A 22,212-nucleotide genomic window follows, 5' to 3' on the forward strand; every position below is an offset into this window, starting at 1 on the left:
AGATCCACCTGAAACAGCACAGCCGGCGGTGAATCGGAGTGATGCATATCTGCTGCTGCGTTGTGCGCATAGAAACGTGCCATCGACCGTCAGCTCAGCTCCGAGTACCAGAACCCGACCGACGCAGACCGCAGCTCGCCCGTCTGCGTCCTGTTTGCGGGAACACGCAATTGCACCCAGAATCCTCGCAGAATAGCGCATCTCGACAGATAAACACACAAAACCGCCTCGCTGCGTCCTGGCGCGGTCCAGGGCTCGGGGCTACCAACACCAAATCACTAATTAAGAAATCAAATTGATTTTCTGTGATTCACACGTGACCAGCAGAGGCCCAGAACGGAACTACTGCATATATACCAAACCACACTGTGATATTAAACATACTTATATACACAACTCCCGTCTATTTATTGTGCAGCGACTTGGTCCGCGACAGCCCCGACAGCCGAGGAAGCGCAGCCTGCTTCGTCGTGTGCTTCCGCAGTCGCTGCGCGTACTCGATCGAGCTCTCGATCACGCCCTCGTACTTTGCCTTGTCCTCCTCGCTTGTATTCCGCATGTCGATCCAGTATGCCAGGTACTTTGCCGCATCCACCTTCACCTGCTCCAGCTCCTCCACATGGCTCTGCAGCTCCGCCGTGCTCATGTTCTCCAGCGCCGCCACACTCACGCGCGACAGCTGACGCGCGCGGTCGACGTCAAATTCCGGAACTGCCACCGGCGTCTCGGTCCGCGACACCGGCGCAGACGCGTGTGTAGGCTGTAAAGTTGCTGTATTTGCATGGCTCAGCGGCGTGATTGGCTTGTCGCTCGAGCTCGACGCGCGCGAGGCCGTAGTCTCAGTCGACTGCGACCCTCCTGCGTTTGCAGACAGCCGCTTCTTCTGCTTCAGCGACAGCACGAGCTTTTCCTGTGTCTGCTTCGTCGGAAGCACTTGGTCAAGATCGACTGGCATTCCAAGACTAACAAGGTACGTCCGTCGTGTCCGCGACGTTTTCCAGTCTGGAACTTGTGACCGCCGCGGTTTCGTAAGGCTCTCCCATATCTCGGCCCTATAGACTGTTAGCCAGGCCTCCCAGTACTCTTCATCAGAAACAGAAAATAACATACCCTCTTCTTGTAGTCCGCACAGCAGTCCCAGGTCTGACAGCAGGAAGATCCTCCAGATTATCAATCGTAGCCATAATCATCCTCGTATTTGGAAACACGCCGTCTGTGATTGACATAGTAGCAGACTCGAGCGTCTCGGATGATGAAAAGTCCTCGTCTTTTAATATCCGCATTTTTGATGCTGTGCTTTCTTTTCTTTCATAAGTTGCCGGTACCGGTGCCGGTGCTGGCGCTGGTGCTGGTGCTGGCGCGCTCTGTGCTTCTCCAAAATCACCAAAATCATCATCATCATCATCGTCGTCGTCGTCGTCGTCAAAGCCATTACTACTCTCTATAGCTCCAAATCCACCATCATCCTCTGCCTTTTCCACCTCACCACCTGCCTCACCCGCACCAGCCTGATCCGGCGTCTTGAAATCAGCGTCAAACGGATCAGCTATAGGATCCATATATTTTGTTCCCCCGGCGCTGATATCTATCGATCCCGTATCATCCTCACCAAACCCGTTCGCAGGCACATCCCACCCGTTTTGCTCTGCCTCCATGTAGCGGTACTCGTCACTTTTACTCTCTTGTTGTGAAGATGACGACGGTGGTGAGATTGCCTCTTGTTTACTGCTCTCGAGCTCTAGCTGCTGATCTGCCGCCGAGGCCGCAGCCTCGTTGTCAGAGGCCATAGCCAGTAGATGAGCTTGTTTGTATCTGAGCTGCAATCAAGCCAGACAAGTAAATAGAATATCAGCAAGAACAAAGAACAGCTGCTGGCGCTGCGGAGAGAAAGAGGAGCGGATTCTGTCTGTTGAAAGGACAGCAAAGCCAGCTGCTTCGCGACTTTCATCCCCGCCAATGTTTTGGCTGCGCTGCTGAGCTAAGCACGCGGCGAATCCCACTCATCCTCATCCTCCTTCCCTCCAGCAAGTTTTGAATATCTCTACTTTTATTCTATGCTTCAACTAGTATTTATACATACTTAAATCTCTGCAAACACCATTCGTAATCATACAACACTGCACTGCGCTGAAAACTAGACAAAAACAAAAGAAAATAAACCGCCATATCAGCCCTTGCCAATCTCGCCCAACATCAACGTCTTATCCGTCGACGCACTCAAAATCACATTACTCTCGTACGGCGAAAACCTCGCGTCGTTCACCGCCCCCGTATGTCCCGGCAACTTGTACAAGATCTTTTTGCTCTGCGTGTCCCAGATCATCACCGTCCGGTCCGCTGACCCGGCAATGATCTTTGATCCGTCGGGACTGAAACTCGCCCGCAGCAGGTTCTTCTCGATCTCGCTGCTCGTCGCGCCGCTGTATACGTTTAACTGTCTGCTTTCCGGCGCAAACGCTCGGATATCCCACGTCCGCACGCTCTGGTCCATCGAGTGCGAGACCAGGAACTGCATGTCCTCAGACACGTTCAGACTCGTCACCGCGTCGGCGTGGCCCGAGAGCGCGTACACCACGTCCTTTTGTCGCAAGTCCCACACCTTGATCTCATGGTCAATCCCCGCCGAAAACACCTGGTTGCCAGCCTCGCCGAAGGCGACCGACAGAATCGGAAAATCCGTCTCCATGTAATCCACAGACTCCTTCATCCGCGGATCCCAAAGCCCAATCGAACCATCGTCAGACCCGGACAGCAGCAACTCCGGACCCCGACGCACTCGATCGATGCAGTTCACGATATCCTCATGTCCGACGTGTTTCCGGATTCGCACGCCGCTGTTCACGTCCCATACCCCCAGCGTTGCGTCCGAGGAAGCAGAGTAGACCTGTCGCGAATCGCGCGAGAAGGCGAGGTCGAGAATCGCGCCTTTGTGACCTTTTATGACGCCGAAATTTTCATTCGCTCCGTAAGTGTTCCATAGTACTAGAGTTGAGCACCAGCGAGGTTAGTAGATGGGTATATAAATATTCATAATCGAGTAGGAAATATCATACATATCGTTCGATCTTGGGATCCAGAAGCTATTATCTCGCCCGAGTCATCGAACCTGCACGCATATACCTCGCCCTGTAATACACAATGTTAGAAACAGAAAGAATATTCACAGCAGACGAGCTAATATGCGCTGCAAAAATAAAGAATCAAGCAGACATACCGTATGCCCCGATAACTGAATGATCGGTGCCTGAATATTCGACGTCCGCTGCACCTACAATCCGCAACAAAAGTCAGCAACAAAACCCCACCAACAACAGCAATTAAAAAAGCCACAATGCAAGCATACGGTCTGAAGAATAGGACCGGCAGACGGCGATGTGTTGACGATGGCTACCGACTGCTGGTTCGTTGATCGAGGACGCTTGGCGACCACTGAGCCGGCGCCCGGTCCGGCTTTGCGTTTGTCAGACATGTTCGCGTCGGCGGATGTTTCCTGAATTTAGAGAATGCGGGATCTGCTCGATATCTAGAACAAACCAGTGAAAAAGAGGGAAAAAGAGAGCAGAGCGTGGATGTGAAGAAAGCGTGCAGAATAAACACTGCGCGGCTCAACAACGACCCTTCTCATCCTCATCCGCCTCTTCCTCCTCCACCACCACCACCATCACCACACCCTCCTCAACACACCAATCCTCTATCCCGCGACCACCTCGGTCTACGCAAATACAGCACATTAGTATTTAGATCCAAAGACTCACCCGCCGCTCGCAGAATCGTACGCAGACGCACCACCATCTTGTCGCGATAGATAACCCCCCCCTCCCTCACTCTGATACACCCACGATGGCTGTTCGAACGCCACGTCAAGTCGGCGAAGATGTCTGGAAAACCAGAATCGAGAAAGTGGTGCGTATTCCTCACTTCATTGACCCGACTCCCTCCCTCTCCTCACTGACACGTTCACAGAACGCCGAGCTCGTCACTTTGACATACGGATCAGTCGTCGCGCAGCTCTGCAAGGACTTTCGGAATGACTACGTCCAGGTGAACGAGCAGTTAGAATCAATGGGCTACAACATCGGCATACGGCTCATCGAAGACTTTCTGGCGCGGACAAACTCAGAGCGATGTCGCTCGTTCAAAGACACAGCCGAGATGATCTCAAAGGCATGCAGCAACAGTCCTTCGTCTACATCCCCGCTGATCTCCATGCTAACATTCGGATACAGGTCGGCTTTAAAATATTCCTCAACATAACACCCGCGATCCTGAACTGGTCGCAGGACAACAAACAGTTCAGCCTGATTTTCGACGAAAACCCGCTCGCTGATTTCGTCGAGCTGCCCGATGACGGCAAAGCCGTGAACGAGCTCTGGTACTCAAACATACTATGCGGCGTCTTACGAGGTGCTCTGGAGATGGTATTCTTTTCTACTTTCTATTTCGCATTGCTCCGAGACGTAGTTCGCTGACAACTCTTGGATATAGGTACAATTACAGGTGGAAGCGGAGTTTGTAAGCGACGTGCTAAGAGGTGACGACGCGACAGAGATGAAGGTGACGCTGGTTCGTGTACTGGAAGACGAGATGCCGGTAGGCGACGAATGAGTGCGGTGTAAACAACTATCTTTCTACATGAGTCAAATATTATTACAGTTCTACATATCAGTCGAGGGCAACCATATTTATAATCAAAAGTTAGACAACTTGTGCCATTTTAAGAAGCATATTTACTTGCTAAGCTAAGCAAGGACGAAAATGATCAATATATTCAGAACAGTATACAAAATAGACAAAGACTTTACTAGCAACAAGAAACATTTTCAAACCCCGCTTAGAAGATGAACTTGAGGTTGACGTCAATAGGATGAGACGCGCTCAGCTGGGGCTTTTGAGAATACTTTGCCGCCATCAACTGTCTCATGTTTTGCAGCAGCGACAGGTAGCTCTGGTTCGGGTTCGATCCCATAACCTCGATGAACGCGTACGACATCGCGCCGGTAGCCTTTCCGGCCTCGCTGGCGTCGGCCGAGGTCTGCGAGTCCTTGCATCCCGAGAAGGTGATGACGTCCGCGGGACTGGTCTTTGTGCGGCGGGTGAGCTCGCTGGCCTTGTTGCCGCCGCCGTTGGTGGCCTGCTTGACGATGCCGGTGATGGTGCTGATCGCGCCGGACAGGTCGCCGCGGGAGTAGGAGCTGAAAGCAGAGAGCAGGCCTTGGCCGGCTTCCTTGGCGAGATTGGGCTCCTTGATGACTCCCTGGGTCGAGTAGACGTAGGGCAGGTCGAGGACGGTACCGGAGTGGCAACTGTCAAAGATCGCGGTGAGGCGAACACCTGCTGTAAGCGGTGTGACCATGATGGCTATAGTCTCGTTAGTGTATTACTCCTTTGAGTTGAGGAATTATAAGAAAACGTACAGTGAAGGTCATCATCGATGATGTGGCCGGCGGTCTGGAAATCAAGAGGATAGATAACCTCATCAAAACCGTCCTCCTCGTCGCCGTTCAAATCCTCGGTCTGGCCACCGTGACCAGAGTAATGGAAGAAAAGCGAGTCCTATATAAATACAAAATGTGAGCTGTGTGGAGTATAAAGATCAAACAGTATAAGAACACACGTTCGGCTGAGCGCCCTTGACTAGCCACTGCATGGCGGCAATCATGTTGGCTTTGGTGGGGATCGATCGCTGGTTCTGCTGGTCGTCGGTGAGCACGACCATATCCTCAGACTTGTATCCGTTATCTGTAGTATACATTGTCAGTACACATAATCATAATCATACAGCTGAACAAGATCACGTACTCAGCAAAAAGTTTCTGATGTTGTTGACGTCGTTGATACATCCTCTCAACGCACTCTTGGTACCAATGTAGTTAATACCAATCAGCAGCGCCTTCCGTCGGCCGCTGCAGTTGGAGTACTGGTAAGAATACTGATTCGGGGCGCCAGAGCCAAACTGCTGCATCCCGGTCGGGATCTGGTTCATGTGCTCGGGCGAGTTGTAATTGCCGCGTCCGCCGCTGCTCTGCGAAGAGTTGTAGCCCGCGCCAGCGACCATGGCAGCACCAGCGACAGCGGCCGCGGCGCCGTAGCCGCTGCTGTGTCCGCCCTGCTGCTGCTGTTGATGCTGCTGTTGCTGCTGGCCGCCGTAGCCACCCTGCTGCTGGCCATATCCGCCCTGCTGACCGCCGTAGCCACCCTGCTGGCCGCCGTATCCTCCTTGCTGGTTATATCCACCCTGCTGGCCGCCGTAGCCTCCCTGCTGCTGGCCGTAACCTCCGCCATAACCCCCCTGGAATCCGGGGGGCGGTCCAGGTGGAGGGCCACCGAATCCGCCAGGGGGAGGTCCGGGAGGAGGTCCGCCGAAGCCACCAGGGCCGCCGCCGTAGCCGCCGCCGTAGCCACCACCGTTCTGGCCCTGGCCTTGATAGTTGTAGTGATTGTTTCCGGGATAAGACATGGAGAGAGGTGGTGATGAGAAGAGAAGGGAGGAGGAGAGGAGGAGCGGAAGAGGAAAGGGACTAAGTGGCGGAGGATCTGGCGCCGCGTGAGGCTCTCGAACGGTCGGAGATGAACAAACGTGGCTGCGTGAATCTCCGTTGGTGCTCTTGAACCGCGTGGGAAGCATGAAGAGGGCTACTAACTGCTGCTGCTGTTGTTCATGATGATAGTCTATTGATATTGATGATGTATTACTGATGATCTACGGTCATCGGGCCCTTTTATCGCTCTCGCTGAACCATTCCTTAAAGTTCTTTGCAGGGCGTCCTCCGCCGGAATTCCCTCCGCCCATCAGCGACATCCACCGACGTCTCGGTGGAGGAGGTGGTGGTGCAGGCGGCGGAGGCGGGTCGAGGAGAATGATTTCATACTCCTCGTTTGGCTGGACGACTTCACTCCAGACTGATGGCAGGATTGATCGGTGGTCGGAGGCAAGACGGATTTCGTAAAAGCCGCCATCGATTAAGGGTCTCACTGACTCCGGAAAGGCTTCGAGGAGGAAGAGCTCGAGTGACTACATAACTGTCAAAAATTGCTTAACAGGTGAATGGAAGACATATACGTACCTGCCAAGTGCGGACCCGCGAAAGAGGAAACTGCCAGCGTTTCTTGACATCAAAGCTATCGATGATGATGTATTTGCCCGAGTCGTCTGCCTTCCCTTTCAGCAGCTTAATCTCATCCTCGAGCTCTTTCAACGCCGCCTTCTGGTCCGGCTTTTTCTCAACCGGCTCCTTCTGCTCGACAACTCTCGGAACTTGCTCGTCGCGCGGACTCCACCATCCGCCTGGCATGTGACTGAACGGATAAGAAGGCTGCGACCACGGGTTATAGATCGGGATCGGCACGGGCGACGTCACAGGCGGACTGGAGACCACGACCTCTTTTTCCCGTGGCCGAGATACCCGCTCAAGTCTTCTCTGCGCGCGCTCGAGTTCTTTCAGGATGAGTTTGTGTTCGCGTTCGCGCTCGCGCTCGAGTTCACGATTAAGCTGTCGCTCGCGCTCGAGTTTTCGCTCGAGTTTGCGTTCGAGCTCTCGGTCTCGTTCTCGCTCGCGCCGACGCTGTTGACGTTCATGTTCGCGTTTTGCAGCGGATCTCTCTTTTTCTTTCTCTTTTTCTTTTTCTTTTTCAGATTCACGATCACGATCACGATCGCGTTCGCGTTCGCGCTGGCGTCTGTCGAGACGGCCGCTGTCGTCGCTGAGACTGCGGACTAGGGTTGGTTTGGAGGATTGTTGGCATTGCGGACAGACTGAGCTGGGGGAGAGGTGTTGGGAGTGAGAGTGGGCGATGGAGGGGTCTGCGAAGAATGGGTAGGAGGAGTGGGAGGCGGCGGTGGGCCGAGAAGGAGGAGGAAGAGGTTGAGAAAGAGGAGGAAGAGGTTGAGAGAGAATCTGAGGAACGGGAGGAGGAGGGAAGGAGGAAACCGGCTGGTGGTTCATCGGATCAGTGAACGAGTGCGGAAGATCGCGGTTGGCGGTTTGGGGCTCAGGCTGAGGAAAGGCCGAGTAGGCAGCGGAATAGGGGTTGTCTGCAGCAGCGGAGGAGACGGCGGGGCGGAGAGGGTCGGTGAAGGAGGGCTGCGTGCGCGGACTGGACTGGGAGGGCTGGTAGGCGGCTTCGGCAGCGGCGGCTTCGGGCTCGTGGGCGAGGACGTACTCGAACCCGGGGAGGTTGTTGTAGGGGAGCGGGTTGGGCTGGACGAGTGGAGGAGAGAAGAGGGGCGGGGAAGGAAGGCCGGATCTGAGTCTGAAAGGGGAGGATGATGATCTGTCGGGCGTGAGCGGAGAGGACAGAGAAGAAGACGGAGGCGATTGTCTGGAGGAGTGCTGGGTTGAGTCCTGGCGCGGGAGGTGACGATGGTTGTGGTTGTGGTGGTGGTGATGGTGGTGGTGGTGGGAGTTTGACTGACGCGGGGCAGACACACGATCGCGGGCAGGAGCCGGAGGACGGTCGCGGGTGACGGCCGAGCGGTCCTGAAGACCGAGACTGTCGAGCTGCTGGCGGAGGACGTCTATGGCGGAGTCATCATCATCAGAGGAGGGGATGGGTGGGATATCGGAGGCGGTGGAGGAGGGCGGTGGGGGCAGTTCGAACTCGAAGACGCGGTCAGAACCGGCGGAGTCAGGAGGAAGAGTGACGCGCAGACGCGCGGGGCGGTTTATGTGAGCGGAGAGCGCCAGTCTGATGTAGATATAGATATAAGAAGAGAAGAGGAAGAAGAAGATATATGGAGGTTAGGAAGAGATAAAGAACATTTAAAGGGACAGCAATTAAATGGCTTTAAACAGATTAAAATGAATAAAATGAAGTCCAGCTCATCGACGCCGCGCCGGCTGCCGGGATGGCTCTGGGCTGAGTCAGAGATGGGTGTATTTATTTGTAATCATCTGTATTTGGTTATATTCAATTGTTATATTCAATTGCTATAGCATTATAACATATATCAAGTATCGTATGCTATCACTGTCACATGTTCCCGTCGGAGTTACTGGGCTTTGGTCTGTGTCGAGGTCGCTAAACGGCAGTTTTTGGATATCGATGCTGTTTCTCTGCTTCTTGCTGTTTGTTGTTGTTTGCTGTTGTTTGTTATTATATACAATTGCTTATCATATACTCTTCTTTTTCTCTTATTACAATCCTCTTTTAATAATCCTATCCCTCCTCCGAGGCCAATCCTCTTCGCTTCACTCTTCATACCGCGTCAGCCCAAACCCTGCGGCGGTCAGCGTTCTTCGGTTGGTCTGACGCCGGACTTCCGCGATTTGTCCTTCACCGCTTCTTCTCGGTTTCTTCTTCGTATTCTTCTTCTTCTTCTTCGTCTTTATATCTTCTTCTTCTCTACTACTTCTTCTCTCTTCCTGGCTCATGCCTCCTCCTCCCTCCGCTGATTCTCCATGAGCGACTCCTCGAGCCCCGCCTCCGCCAACAGGCAGATCACTCTGCCCGATGCTCATCCGGCCTTCGACAGCGACCATCTCGAGGACGCCAGCGACCTCAAACGTCGCCGTATCGCCCGCGCCTGCGACTGCTGTCGGAGAAAAAAGGTACTTTATTCTCTTTATACTCCCTCTTATTCTACTCATCATTGCTTCTCTTTCACATGCTGATCCTCTCCACCTTATCAGATCAAATGCGACGGAAGAATACCTTCCTGCACAAATTGCATCAACTACAAAACAAAATGCGTCGTCACCTACGTCGAGAAGAAGCGGAATCCTCCTAAAGGGTATCTTCTTCCTCCTGCCTCTGCTGCTTCTCCTCTTCTTGCATCATCATGCTGACAATTTTTTCCAGGGCTAAATACATCGAGTCCCTGGAATCTCGCTTAGAGCGCATGGAAGACCTTATCCGCTCCCTCGTCCCCGAATTCCAGCCCGACGCCTCAGAAGTCGACCAGGCTGATCTCGAGCAAGCCGTCATCTCTCGTCTTCGTCAGGCCGTCGGCACTCCTTCCGCCGCCGAGACATTCATCATGCCTCCCCTCAAGGAGGAATCCAATGCTGACTCTCCTCTCTCAATGAGTCCCGCCGGCCCCGTCGACCACGACAGTGCGGGACCCGTTCCTACTCACTTGAGCGCTACCGACAGCGAAGACGCTGCTCACGATGCAGCCGACCCTCCCGAGCGCTCTTCCACAGACTCCACCGAATCCTCCCCTACATTAACAAAGTCAGCAACAGCAGCAGCAGCTTCAACTACCACCACCACAGCAACAGCCTCCGCCGCCAAGGCTCCTGCAGATATGGCGGCACCCTCGCGCGTGCTTTCACGAGTAAAACGCGCCGATCCTACAACCCAGCCAGAGAAGAGCAACATGTCTCCGTTCGTCATCGCTTCGAGCGACGGCGAGAGCAAATTCGTCGGCTACTCCTCCTCCTTCTCTCTCTTCTCCCCGCGCGGTCTGCAATGGATCCGAGAAAAGTCCGGCGTGAGCGACGTCGCCGAGCGATTAAGCCTCCTGAGAGACTGTCAGAATAATGTGGAGGGCGGCGACGACGACAGCGCGCCTGCGGCATCGTTCTCCTCTGCAAATCGTACGAGTCCGTTCATTGTCCCTCCTGGGCTAGACTCGCCTACTGGTACGTCGCCGGTGTCGATGGTGACTCCGTATGGAAAACTGACGCTGCCGCCCCGGGAGACCTCGCTGAGATCGATCAGTGCGATCGACGAGCACATCTATCCGATCCTGCCTATTTTCAGCCGCGAAGAGTCGATGCAGATCTTTGATCGGGTGTACTCTGGCCAGCCGTACCGGATTCTCGACTACGCGGCCATCAATGCCATCAACGCGATCGGCATCCGGTCTAAAGTGATGTCGATGTCGAAACAGATGGACCCGGCGATGTCACAGGAGTTTCGGGAGTCCGGCAGCGGCGACGAACCGCGGCCAAAGCATCCAAACATAGGCGGCCCGCATCCGAATCCGGAGATGCAGCGCGTCGTCGACACCGGCTGGGGCTACTTCACGAACGCGCTGCAGTACCTGAAAGACATTGTGGTTGGCAACAGCAGCGTGACGGCGGTGCAGACGCTGCTCGCGCTCGCGCTGTATCTAGAGGGATCAGACTCGGCGGAGATGTCGTACATGATTGCGGCGAACGCGACGCGGATGGCGCTGTGCATCGGTCTGCATATGAACACGAGCGGGTACGGGCTGACGCAGCGCGAGATCGACCGGCGACAGCGGATTTTCTGGATCTGCTATATAATTGACAAGGATATGACGCTGCGCACGGGGCGACCGCCGTTTATGTCAGACCAGGATATTTCGACGGAGGTGCCGTCGCCGGAGCAGAAGGCGATTGTGCCGACCGAGGTTTTCTTGTCGCTGATCCGGTTCTCGCTCATTCAGAGTAAGACGTATAATCGGCTATACTCTGCGGCCGCGTCGCGGCTATCACAGAACGAGCTGCTGGACGCGATCGGAGAGCTGGACAAGGAGCTGCTAGAGTGGCGAGATTCGATGCCGCTACGATACCGGCCCGACCACGAGATCATCGAGCAGGACCCGCGGCGACTGGTGCATTTTATCTACATCCACCTGACGTACTACAACTGTCTGACGTCGATCCATCGGATGTCTCTGCACCATCCGGCGTGGCGACGGCAGCAGATGGCGCCAGCTACGGCGGCGCAGGGGATTCCGCGAAATCCGCGGGTGTTTGCGTCGGCGGCGTTGTGTGTGCAGGCCGCGCGGGCGACGATTTATTTGCTAAAGTACTTTGATAGTATGGAGTACTCGTGCGGATGGATGGTATTGTATTTCTCAATCACGTCGTTTGTGATTTTGTTTGCGAATTGTTTGGAGAACCCACAGCAGCCGTCGTCGAGGTCAGATTTGGCGCTGATGAGTTTGGTGGTGAGGTTTGTGAGGTTAGTGCTGGATGGGACTAGTAATGAGACGATGGGGGCGCGGACGATGCGGTTCATGACGGAGACGGTGAAGATTGCGACGGCGGTGATTGAGAATGCGGAGAGTGCGAGGCTGCAGGCGAAGAATAGAGGGGAGGGCGCTGAGCCCTCTCAGCAGCAGCAGCAGCGTGCTCAAGAGCAGCAGCAGAAGCAGCAGCAGCAACAGAAGCAGCAACAGCAGCAGCAGCAGTTGCAGCAGCAACAACTACAGCAACAGCAACAACAACTACAGCAGCAGCAGATGCAATTGAATCAAGAACTCGCACAACAGAGTTTACTCGTTACAGACTTTCCTACCGGAGATCGGTATACCGATTATGCGCAGTCGTTGCTGGCCGGATCACAGCAGTCTGGAGGACAGACACCATCAAACAATCAGATCAATATCCCGTACGTGTTTGCGGGATCAGGGATGGGCACGGATTTGATGGGTATCTATCGAAGTTTCCCGATGGAAAGCGTTGTGTCTTCGCCTACGAACTGGACGCCATCTACAGGAGGACACCGGCAATCACAAGACGGGTCTTCGTCATGGACGACGGCGCAGTTGCAGCTCAAGCAGCCGCCGACGCCGCTGGGAAGTTCATCTTCAGGGTTTGGATTACGGGAAGCAGATGGCGAAGGACGGGGTGCGGCGGAGACGGTGAACAGCGCGATCGCGAATAGTACGCTGGGGAACGCGAATGTAGTTGCGGACGACCAACTGTCGCCGTTTTCGGTGAGCGGCGGGATGCCGAGCAGGCTGGCGAACGCGGGGGATGATATGATGGAGGACTTGGAGCCGTCGATTATACCGAAGGAGATGTGGACGTTCCCGACTACGTTCTCATGGGACTGGGGGAGTGGGATTATGGGGGGAGAATCGATTGTGGGGATGAATGGGGTGGAGGATGAGGAGGAAAAGTAGTCGGACTATAGAGATGAGATAAATGTTGTAATTAAAGGTCTATGTCTGGATGGAGAGCTACAATGTATAATATAGTATTAATGATAGCTAATTGAAATAAGTACAGATACAGTGAGAAGAGAGGAGAGGTAGGAAGAAGCTTTGTAGAGAGTTTAGGTTGAAAGAAGAGAAAGTTTGCGAGAGCATGTGAAAGAGCAGCGCAGGAGCAGCAGAGCAATTGAGAAGAACAGTAACTAGCTTGAGATTGCGGTTCTATAGAATATCAATTGATGATAATCTGTGGAATACAGTAGATAAGTAGTAGTTGATGAGAGAGGTTTAGTAGATATTTACACAGTTCCTCTTTAGACGGTAGACGTAGACGTAGACGGCTCGGGATGCTGCGCAGTTAAGCTCGAGCAGCGCGAGCAGGAGAGAGTATTCTGTGAGCTTCTACGGATGATGTGTGTTATTTTTTACAACATATTATACAATTGAGTAGTATTTGTAGTAATTGATAGAGTAGAATTATTTCAAGACTTTGTTGACTACTATCAGACATTAGGGACATACAGCCGGTGTATCGGGTATCTGTCTGTTCCGGTTCACCCGCACTCCATAAAGAGAAGAGCCGGTCAAGTAAACTACAGCAGCAGCAGAGCACTGTCCCATTGGCCACACCACCAACCCAAACCAGTTCCCTGCACGCGAGCAGAGGCCGAAAACAGCGGGTTTGCGCGGGATTGGCTGGCTGCGGTGAGAGCGACTGATTGGGCCGGCCGGAGAGGGCTGCGGTTGCGGGCCAGCGGGGTTGCACTAATCACAGGAGTCACAGATAAAGTCACAGAATCACGAATTTAGTCGGGAGGACGGCAGCCAGCAGAGCGGCGCTGATTGGCTGGGCATAAACCTAAATTACAGTTGTGGCTGTAAGTGCACAACTATTTGGGGATAACGGAAAAAGTCGGTGGTCTTTTAGCCAATTGGAGGGCGGCAGGGCAGGGGTTCAGGGCCACAATCTGCGCGGCGCGTCCGAAGCCTTTTTCTTTCGCGGGCCCGCCCCTTCTTCTTCTTCTCTTTTTCTCTCGTCTGTCTCCACCCAGCCTCCTATCCATCTCACCTTTCACAATGGCCGACTCGCATGTATGTATCTTCTTCTTCTTTCTAGCTAGCTAGCTAGTCTCTGCTGTCCTCGTCGAGCTGGCTGTTCTGGCGGGGACGGGTGTGGGTGCCTTGGTGGGCCGGGATGTGCATCGAGCAACCGCAGTCAATTCTCTTCCGCATCGTTTGGTGTCAGATTCAATCAATCTACTATGATTGTCTAGCTGCTGCGAGCTCTACTTCGACCTTGAGCGAACTCGCAGCAGCATGTCTTTGGGTGTGCAATTGGCAATTGGCAATGGCTCGGAAGTCGGAGCTCCGCTTCCATCCGCTTCTACTTGAGATCGCCGCAATTCATCTTGCGTCCATTGTAAAACTACAATGCTTCGTATCCAAGCACTTGTCGGTCGATCAATTGGTCTCATTGCCCACCCTCGACTCTCTGACTCTGACTGCGCCCTGTGGATGATGTGACTGCGGTGTACTTTTATATTATTATTTGTGCTCGCTCGTATCAAGCCCCATCCAATCCAACCCTATCCCTCTCCCGCTTTAAGTTATCAGCTGCTAACCTTCTTCTACAGTTCCTCATCGACTTCTTGAGTACGCGTTCTCATTACTACTCACTTCTGTGATCAATATACTAACAATCTAATAGTGGGCGGTGTTTCCGCCGCCGTCTCGAAGACTGCTGCCGCTCCCATCGAGCGTGTCAAGCTTCTCATCCAGAACCAGGATGAGATGATCAAGCAGGGACGTCTCTCCCAGCGATACACCGGTATCGTTGACTGCTTCAAGCGCACTGCCGCTGATGAGGGTGTCATCTCTCTCTGGAGAGGTAACACCGCTAACGTCATCCGTTACTTCCCCACCCAGGCTCTTAACTTTGCCTTCCGTGATCGCTTCAAGGCCATGTTCGGCTTCAAGAAGGATGTTGATGGATACTGGAAGTGGTTCGCTGGTAACCTTGCCTCCGGTGGTGCCGCTGGTGCCACCTCGCTCTTGTTCGTCTACTCGCTCGACTACGCCCGTACCCGTCTTGCCAACGACGCCAAGTCCTCCACCAAGGGTGGTGAGCGTCAGTTCAACGGTCTCATTGATGTCTACAAGAAGACCCTCGCCTCTGACGGTATTGCCGGTCTCTACCGTGGTTTCGGTCCCTCCGTCGTCGGTATCGTCGTCTACCGTGGTCTCTACTTCGGTCTCTACGATTCGATCAAGCCTGTTCTCCTTGTCGGTGCCCTCGAGGGTAACTTCCTTGCCTCCTTCTTGCTCGGATGGACCGTCACTACCCTCGCCGGTATCGCTGCCTACCCTCTTGACACCATCCGTCGTCGTATGATGATGACCTCTGGCCAGGCTGTCAAGTACAAGTCTTCCTTCGATGCTTTCACCCAGATCGTTGCCACCAACGGTGTCGGCTCCCTCTTCAAGGGTGCTGGTGCTAACATCCTCCGTGGTGTCGCCGGTGCTGGTGTTATCTCCATCTACGATCAGCTCCAGCTCATCCTCTTCGGAAAGAAGTACTCTGGTGGCTCTGGTTAAACTCCCTTAGCTTAGCTAGTCTTCCTTGAGATTCTTCTTTTTGTTTTATAGTTTGAAGTTACAATGCAATGATACATACGCTTCTTTTTCTTCAGAATAAAGTAGTTTAATAAAATGATTGTATAAAAACTAGCTCACATCGTAAATCATTTGTAGTTGTATTTTAAAACGAGGATCAAAGAAGTGTGGAGAAGAACAGAAGCGGCTAAATCCCAGCTGCTTCATGATTCAGCAGCAGTCTCAGCTTGGTTGTCATCCACTTGAAGATGTTCACCATCTTTATATAACGTCAAATGCCCGTCGGCAGCTGATATGTCTTTTGATTCCATACAGATCGCATGAGCTCAGCAGATGCCACGGACGACCAACCTGGCGGCAGAGATGGCAGAGATGAAAGCAGCGATAGCGGCATGGACAGCGCCAGCAGCGCTAACCTCCGCGCAGCCCTGCAGTTTGTGAATAATGTTGCTCGGCGGAGGTATCGGGAGCAGAGGTTTACGGTTGATAATGTGTCTGTGGAGGAGGTCGACAAGTTGACGCATGAGTTGGAGTATTATACACCTCCCGATGCGCCGGGGCCGTAAGTCATTTATCTACGGTGCGAGTAGTCACTATGAGAAGGTGCTGAGTGCTGATTGACTATGATAGAATCTACTCATCCACAAGGATATCCTACGACGCTGCGAAATCACGGCTCGTGCTCGAGACGCGTCCTAGTATCATATGCGAGTCGCTACCGATGTTCACCGCGCGCTCGATCCGCGACGCGGCGGGCGAGATCGTGCGCCGCCAGCTGGTGCAAGCCGGTGCAGAAGATCCCGGCGACGAGCCGATATTCGTGAACTGGCACATGCCCAGTCCGTCGTATCCGTTTGAAGGGCGGTGGAAGGGATCGCTGCGGGAGCCGGATGAGATGATTGGGTACGCGAGTGATGTCGAGATGGTGTCTGACAGGTTGATGATCGAGGGTGGTGCGAGGTGTGACTATGCGAGCTTGGTTGATATCATGAAGTTGTGGCTGTATGGGTCTGGAGACGACCGATGCGGGCTATGTCTTTTAGTTACGTTCGACGAGCAGCCGCGGTTTGTGATGCCCGACGTCGACGAGGTTGATGTGGCATGGGACTGGCGCTCGGCAGTGAAGAAATTCGAGGAAGACGTGGCGGGTGCGATGCTTCGTTCGCAAACAGATACGACAGACAAGGAGCTGATCCGTCAACCGATCGAGTATATGGGACATATGTGGCTCGGGAAGCTTCGGTCCTGGAAGGTCGAGACGTTTCGCAAGGATAGAGACACGCACAATATCTACGTGGACCGCCAAATCGTTCGTCTCCTTTCCTTATTTCGCCGTTCTTTTTTATTCCGCCGTCAAGACGTGCTAACAGTCATATCCCCAGAACATCCTCCCCTTCCTCGAACAAGCACATGGATACCCAGAATCCTACACAGAATACATAGATCTCGGCATCTGCTTCGGCGACATCGCGTACGATTCCGACCTGCAGCGATGGGGAATCGCAGCAGCAACTCCGGTGCCGATGAAGATCGAGACAAAGATGTTGATGCTGGACACTGACAGGGCGTTGTTTCGGACTGCGGTCGCTAGGTTTACTGAGTATAATCGACGGAAGGCGGGGTTATGAAATTCTCTGTCAATTTTGAGAAATGTGTTGGATTTCGTGTGCTCTTATTTGTATCATAATCGTATCAGGATATAGAATGAAACTGCGTGCATTATATTACAATCTATCTGAACTATATACACTCCCCTCAGCAATGCTGCATCGCGTATGCGTTGACAACAACCGCAGTGGCAGTCTGGATATTCATACTCCGAACAATTCCAACCTGCTTAATCTCAACCGCGCAATCTAGCTCCCGCAGCAGAGAGGGCGGAATACCCTCTTTCTCCTTGCCCAGAATCAACACCACCTTCTCCGGGAACTTCAGCTCGCTAGTCAACACCGTACTGTCGTCCGTCTGCTCGATTCCCCAGATCTTGTACCCATTGACCCGGCACTGCTGGAGGTATTCGGAAATATAGTCCGGCTTGACCTCCTTCATCGGCATCCACTTATCCGCCGTCACCGCCACGGCCTGAAACTCCCGGCTTCGGATCAGAGTCATGTCCGGGATACACAGAAGCTCGGCGCCCAGCACATCTGCCAGCCGACAGATGCCGCCCAAATTCGGCGCCTTGTCGACCAACGACGCAAGCACAATCATACGTCCTTTCGTAGTCCGCACCGGGCGGGGCGTCGTGATTCTTGTGTTGGACTTGGTCTGCAAGGTAGAGCTGTTTGTGTCTTCGTCGACCGGAGTCACAAAGCCCTGCGCGGAAGCGAGTTTGGCTGAGGATTTCTTGCTGCTGTCGGTTGCGTCAATCGCGCTGCTTTGCTCGTCGTAGCCGGCGTACTTTTTCACTCGCATCGTGTCCGCCGGCAGTGCGGCCATACGCATGAGTTCATCGGTCAACTCATATCGCGGCAACTTGATCTGATCGTTGACCTTGGACGACACAAAACCACAGACAGACACAATATTGAAATCGTTATAGATGTCCCAAAGAACATCGTCGCCATACACAAATGTTCCAAATGTAGGACTAGCTCGTACGTGCTGATCCACGATATTGAACGTGACTTTCAGTGAGTCCGTAACTGCAAGTGTGTCGACCATGTCCCTGATTCCCAGAATCAGCGACGTCGCAGTATGCCGAAGCACGGCTCGGTTTGTAGTCGCAAACGCAAGCAGCATAGGACAGAACCGGTTAATCAAATCGCAGCACTCCCCAACTTGCCCCTTCGAGAACCGAGCTCGGATGATGAGGACTACGATTGTAAGAATACTCGCCAAGTATCGTGGCCTGTCTTCGGGCGTGCTCAGTGGATCCCATATGACGAGGTCAAATAAGTTTTCGTCATTCGAAACCAGACGAGCCAGCATCCACTCTAGCGACGTCCGGACCCGCGGACTAAACTCGGACTTCAAAACCTCGAGTAGCCGACTAGCATAAGACTGCCGCGAGGAGGTGTCGACAAAGTCTCCGACTAACAAGAGAAGTTCGGACAATGACACCCGCTGCAACTCTGAAGCTGCCTCGCCGCCTGTTTCCAACGCAAATAACGAGGGGGAGAAGTTATCGATAGCCTGAAGGATCGCGTGCGCAAACGACTCGGATATACTTTTGTGGCCCAGGATGGTAGTTACATGAGCCTTGCCGACCATTTCTGGGAGGTTTCTTTGCGTTTGTAAACCATCGCTCACGCAAACTTCAACAACTGGCTCGTCAATCAGAAACAAGTTGTCGCGGTTTTGCTGGAAACAGTACAGCTCGACCAGGATATCCGCAATCCATGTACTCTGGTTAAATTCAGCTGGATACGTGTTCAAAAACTCATGAAGATTGCGAGCAAATGTAGAAAGCACGAGTCTTCGCGCGTAGCCCAGACGAACCATCTCATGAGCAATGGCCTCCAACCTCTCGCTCGGCTGGTTGGTAGCCACAGCACGAGCTAGCAATGCTGGATTGAATATCACTTCGATGGCAGTAAGCCCGAACGACTGATGTGCTGTCGACGAATTGCTTCCGACCATGCTCTCCCAGATTTGATAGTTGATGTCGAGAAGGTGGGAGAGGAATTCCTCGGACGGATCAAGAGATGCAAGACTGTCTCTGATGAATTCGCAGTACAGGTTCAGATTCTCGGCGGTATGCGCGCTCTGGATTAGTTTGCCGATGGCGCTGATGATTGGCTGGAATAGTGTCTTTTCATGATGATACTTCATCCGGATCCGACATAATGAGAATACTGCGGTTAAGAAGTCGTTGAAAGCTCGGTAGAAATCTCGACTAGAAAAGTGTGTTAGCTAAAATCTGTTATAGTGCAAAGCCAGGAGACGTTCGGTATACCTTTGATGCACGTTACCGGTATGCTCAGAACGGTAAGTAATCATCAGAGAAGCCAGTCTATCAACGAACGACGAAGAGAACGTTCGTGCAGGAGAGCCCTCGGTTGCTGCTAAGCAGCAGATAGCACTCACTCTCCCCGTCGCCAGCTGCATCGGCCCAGAATCTTTAAGCGTACTATCAAGCAGCAGACCGCAGACTGAATTTGCGAGCTCGCAAGTCTCTTTGCCGCACCCCGGATCGTAAAGTTCACGAAGCTGATCCAGCCATTGCTGCAAATCCGGAGTTTCGATGGTCTCTTTTGCTCCGGTGAGAACAGAGAAGATCAAACTAGTCTTTGCGCTCAAGAATTCTGCTTTCTGAGCTTCTGGAGCTAACTCCAACTCTTCACTTGAAATAATCGCAGCAAGATGTAGCCGCATGTCCTGATCAATCGCAGAATCGCCGAGAATACTCAAGATTGAGGGTGGAATCGCTTTGTTCAGACTCAAGTGGACTCTGCAGCAAATCGCCGTATTTCTGCGCGCTCTATCATCAGACCAATCGATTGACGCGTACCGCGCAAGCTCAGAGGCAACCAATTCACTGAACTGATCAAGATGCAGAGGATTGATCCACAACGTAATATTCTCAACTGCATCATCCACACAGTCGTAACTTGCCAGTGCACCATCGACATACTGATTCACAGATATATAGTCGCCGTTCAGCAGCAGCCTCAACCGGCTCACGTACAAAGTCAACACTCTTTTTAACGTCAGGTTTTCAAACTTCATTTCTAGAAGCTTAAGCAGCCGTCGATCAGTTTCTAGGCCCATGTCGGTACAAAAGCTCCTCTCTTTGTACAGCACGGAGTAAATGCCGCGTAGGGTATATACCAGCAGCGCCTCAAATTTTTTCCTGCCTCGTTCGATAATCACGATATCGAGAAGCATATCAATAACCGAAACTGGATTCTCAAACGCGTGCAGAGCACGAGAGACGAAATCGCTAATCAGATCGCCATGAGCGCAATAGAACGATTTCCCTGCGGTCTCGACAGTGAAGAACGATGCTTGTCCGATGAACTCAAACAAGAGGTCAAGAAATTCAGCAGAAGAGTCCTTGAACAGGCTCAGTTGGGAGGCCGATAGGCTGAGCATAAACTTTGCAACTTCAACCCGGACGGATGAGAGAGAGGAGGTCAGGCCCAATCTAAGCAGGCACATTGGCCACAAAATCGGAACTGAGGGATTGTTTATCGCTTTTTTGTCAGGGAGAAGAGAGAATAGATCTCTCAGGGAAGCTTGGGCTTGATGTAAAGAAGCGTCGATGGCGATTATCCTAGCCACAGTGAAGAATTTGGACCAGAGGCGCAAGTACTGCGTACGACTAGTAATCTTGAACTGAACAACTCTGATGTTACAGGATTTCGTTAGCAGGTTTTCGGACCAAGTGATCAAGTAGAGCGCTTACCCAGGAATAGACACGTCGCCAGTTATTGAGTGTAGACTCTGCTCCAAGATATACAAACAAAGCTTTCGCCGTTCCGGAGAGCCTTCGACCAAATTCTCTGCCAGATCTGTCCAAAACGTCGGTATGCAAACGAGCTGCTGGAATCTCTCAGACGAAGTGAATCGTTGCTGCTCAACAACAGCAGTGAGAAAATATAAGGCCTGTGTATTGTGCAATGACAGCTGGAGTGACAGTCCGCGCGTCATCACGTCGATTGAGATGCGATAGAGTATGCTGTCGAGCATTGGAGGCGTAAGAATCAACCGACTAGCTTTCTGCGCAACGGTCTTGGAGTTGATTAATTGAAACGCATATGATAGCGTCGCAATGTCATTCAAGATCTCGCTGTCAAGCCCGGAGACTTCGGGACCTTGAAACAGTTCTTCCAGGAACTCGAAAATCGATGTTAATCGATAGACGTCCTTGGTCAACGAGTCTCGGGAAACTGACAACGTTGACAGCAGTTCAGACACAAACGTCTCCGCAGGTTTATCAAACGACAGCTCATCCGTCGCCAATGCATCAAAGGCCTCAGTGGCTATACACATCAGCGCTTGTGCGCACTGTAAAAGCACATCTCGGCCAACTGATTCAGGAAGATCACGCGCAATGATCACAGCCGCCTGGATCTTCGCGCTACTGTCTTCCACCAAAAAACCCTGCGTCGATTCTAGGAGGTGGTTAAATATTTTAGACTGCTCATTTGGACTTGTAGAGGCCTGTTGTGTCGTGTCTGCTTTGATCTCTGAAAATTTTAGAAGCTGGACTGTGGTTCTGACGGCATCGGGGATTTCCTTCTCTGGACAGCTGTTCAGCAACTCACTCTGCCTTGTCGCCAAGCTAGAACATTCATCGCACGAAAGAAGAGGTATAAGACCCGACAAAGGGCCACTGGCAAGACTCATTGCTGCAGAAGGACAATAATCTGAGAAGAAACGCGACCATCTTCATTTCATATCCCAACGATTAAAAAACTTTGAGCCGCACAATATGAGACGTGAGATTCATTCGCACCATATAAAAATATTGAGCCTACACATTGAGCCTACACATTTACAAGATATTTGTTGTAATTAGAATGAATTGCTAAAACAAGTTGAATTTTTATTTATAGGACTTGCATCAGATCAATCAGAAAACAAAAGCCAATATAACGTTTGAAGTACTTGTATAGTGAACACACACACAAAAAAAAAAAAAAAAGAGAAGACAAAGGAGCCAGCCTTCGAATCTGGCTGGTTTTGGTATCCATAATATATAAGAAGATTATCAAAATAATGTATATGCTTCGAGCCCGCTGTAAAACGCAATGAAAATAAAAAAATAAAGTAAAGGAAACCCAACCAACAAGCTCATA

At 52.3% G+C, this 22,212-nt stretch overlaps 9 protein-coding genes across 9 annotated transcripts; 4 read left to right on the plus strand and 5 right to left on the minus strand.

Moving 5' to 3' along the window:
* Window positions 1–351: 351 nt before the first annotated feature.
* On the minus strand, window positions 352–1,423 carry BZA70DRAFT_124789 (uncharacterized protein). The gene has a single exon (XM_064909530.1). The coding sequence runs from the start codon at window positions 1,106–1,108 to the stop codon at window positions 404–406; it is 705 nt and encodes a 234-aa protein (XP_064769176.1). The 5' UTR covers window positions 1,109–1,423; the 3' UTR covers window positions 352–403.
* A 606-nt stretch (window positions 1,424–2,029) lies between these two features.
* BZA70DRAFT_255897 (WD repeat-containing protein) lies at window positions 2,030–3,572 on the minus strand. The gene is made up of 4 exons (XM_064910794.1): window positions 3,344–3,572; window positions 3,215–3,268; window positions 3,054–3,126; window positions 2,030–2,982 (listed from the first exon to the last, which is right to left on the minus strand). The coding sequence occupies exons 1-4, from the start codon at window positions 3,467–3,469 to the stop codon at window positions 2,168–2,170; spliced, it is 1,068 nt and encodes a 355-aa protein (XP_064769177.1). The 5' UTR covers window positions 3,470–3,572; the 3' UTR covers window positions 2,030–2,167.
* A 26-nt stretch (window positions 3,573–3,598) lies between these two features.
* BZA70DRAFT_125147 (trafficking protein-like protein particle complex subunit 3) lies at window positions 3,599–4,735 on the plus strand. The gene is made up of 4 exons (XM_064909531.1): window positions 3,599–3,903; window positions 3,964–4,164; window positions 4,227–4,418; window positions 4,486–4,735. The coding sequence occupies exons 1-4, from the start codon at window positions 3,841–3,843 to the stop codon at window positions 4,603–4,605; spliced, it is 576 nt and encodes a 191-aa protein (XP_064769178.1). The 5' UTR covers window positions 3,599–3,840; the 3' UTR covers window positions 4,606–4,735.
* Window positions 4,736–4,831: 96 nt separating this feature from the next.
* BZA70DRAFT_288533 (caspase domain-containing protein) lies at window positions 4,832–6,457 on the minus strand (the record flags this gene model as incomplete). The annotated part of the gene is made up of 4 exons (XM_064914042.1): window positions 4,832–5,358; window positions 5,415–5,553; window positions 5,615–5,739; window positions 5,800–6,457. The coding sequence occupies 4 exons, from the start codon at window positions 6,455–6,457 to the stop codon at window positions 4,832–4,834; spliced, it is 1,449 nt and encodes a 482-aa protein (XP_064769179.1).
* A 249-nt stretch (window positions 6,458–6,706) lies between these two features.
* On the minus strand, window positions 6,707–9,371 carry BZA70DRAFT_288534 (uncharacterized protein; the record flags this gene model as incomplete). The annotated part of the gene is made up of 3 exons (XM_064914043.1): window positions 6,707–7,012; window positions 7,065–8,685; window positions 9,202–9,371. The coding sequence occupies 3 exons, from the start codon at window positions 9,369–9,371 to the stop codon at window positions 6,707–6,709; spliced, it is 2,097 nt and encodes a 698-aa protein (XP_064769180.1).
* BZA70DRAFT_294449 (fungal-specific transcription factor domain-containing protein) lies at window positions 9,069–12,929 on the plus strand. Its single transcript, XM_064914444.1, has 3 exons — window positions 9,069–9,548; window positions 9,630–9,730; window positions 9,799–12,929. Exons 1-3 carry the CDS (start codon window positions 9,399–9,401, stop codon window positions 12,821–12,823), a joined length of 3,276 nt encoding a protein of 1,091 aa, XP_064769181.1. The 5' UTR covers window positions 9,069–9,398; the 3' UTR covers window positions 12,824–12,929.
* An 899-nt stretch (window positions 12,930–13,828) lies between these two features.
* On the plus strand, window positions 13,829–15,580 carry BZA70DRAFT_275796 (mitochondrial carrier domain-containing protein). The gene is made up of 3 exons (XM_064912207.1): window positions 13,829–13,945; window positions 14,488–14,506; window positions 14,562–15,580. The coding sequence occupies exons 1-3, from the start codon at window positions 13,931–13,933 to the stop codon at window positions 15,446–15,448; spliced, it is 921 nt and encodes a 306-aa protein (XP_064769182.1). The 5' UTR covers window positions 13,829–13,930; the 3' UTR covers window positions 15,449–15,580.
* BZA70DRAFT_275799 (uncharacterized protein) lies at window positions 15,527–17,186 on the plus strand. Its single transcript, XM_064912208.1, has 2 exons — window positions 15,527–16,028; window positions 16,097–17,186. Exons 1-2 carry the CDS (start codon window positions 15,787–15,789, stop codon window positions 17,025–17,027), a joined length of 1,173 nt encoding a protein of 390 aa, XP_064769183.1. The 5' UTR covers window positions 15,527–15,786; the 3' UTR covers window positions 17,028–17,186.
* A 35-nt stretch (window positions 17,187–17,221) lies between these two features.
* BZA70DRAFT_266482 (uncharacterized protein) lies at window positions 17,222–21,760 on the minus strand (the record flags this gene model as incomplete). The annotated part of the gene is made up of 4 exons (XM_064911032.1): window positions 17,222–19,321; window positions 19,496–20,756; window positions 20,817–21,654; window positions 21,679–21,760. 4 exons carry the CDS (start codon window positions 21,758–21,760, stop codon window positions 17,222–17,224), a joined length of 4,281 nt encoding a protein of 1,426 aa, XP_064769184.1.
* Window positions 21,761–22,212: the final 452 nt, after the last annotated feature.

The sequence above is a fragment of the Myxozyma melibiosi genome (genome assembly GCF_037950935.1).
Source record: "Myxozyma melibiosi strain Phaff 52-87 chromosome Unknown BZA70scaffold_3, whole genome shotgun sequence".
Taxonomy (NCBI): Eukaryota; Fungi; Ascomycota; class Lipomycetes; order Lipomycetales; family Lipomycetaceae; genus Myxozyma; species Myxozyma melibiosi.

Bases quoted from the DNA above. Each gene is read 5' to 3' on its own strand.
- BZA70DRAFT_124789 (XM_064909530.1), bottom strand. From the start codon at position 1,108: ATGTTATTTTCTGTTTCTGATGAAGAGTACTGGGAGGCCTGGCTAACA.
- BZA70DRAFT_294449 (XM_064914444.1), top strand. From the start codon at position 9,399: ATGAGCGACTCCTCGAGCCCCGCCTCCGCCAACAGGCAGATCACTCTG. The intron at 9,549-9,629 runs GTACTTTATTCT...CCACCTTATCAG, and splicing joins ACTGCTGTCGGAGAAAAAAG to ATCAAATGCGACGGAAGAAT. The intron at 9,731-9,798 runs GTATCTTCTTCC...AATTTTTTCCAG, and splicing joins AAGCGGAATCCTCCTAAAGG to GGCTAAATACATCGAGTCCC.
- BZA70DRAFT_275799 (XM_064912208.1), top strand. From the start codon at position 15,787: ATGAGCTCAGCAGATGCCACGGACGACCAACCTGGCGGCAGAGATGGC. The intron at 16,029-16,096 runs GTAAGTCATTTA...TGACTATGATAG, and splicing joins CCTCCCGATGCGCCGGGGCC to AATCTACTCATCCACAAGGA.
- BZA70DRAFT_125147 (XM_064909531.1), top strand. From the start codon at position 3,841: ATGGCTGTTCGAACGCCACGTCAAGTCGGCGAAGATGTCTGGAAAACC. The intron at 3,904-3,963 runs GTGCGTATTCCT...ACACGTTCACAG, and splicing joins AAACCAGAATCGAGAAAGTG to AACGCCGAGCTCGTCACTTT. The intron at 4,419-4,485 runs GTATTCTTTTCT...TCTTGGATATAG, and splicing joins TACGAGGTGCTCTGGAGATG to GTACAATTACAGGTGGAAGC.
- BZA70DRAFT_255897 (XM_064910794.1), bottom strand. From the start codon at position 3,469: ATGTCTGACAAACGCAAAGCCGGACCGGGCGCCGGCTCAGTGGTCGCC. The intron at 3,269-3,343 runs GTATGCTTGCAT...TGCGGATTGTAG, and splicing joins CCGGTCCTATTCTTCAGACC to GTGCAGCGGACGTCGAATAT. The intron at 2,983-3,053 runs GTATGATATTTC...GCTCAACTCTAG, and splicing joins ATCCCAAGATCGAACGATAT to TACTATGGAACACTTACGGA.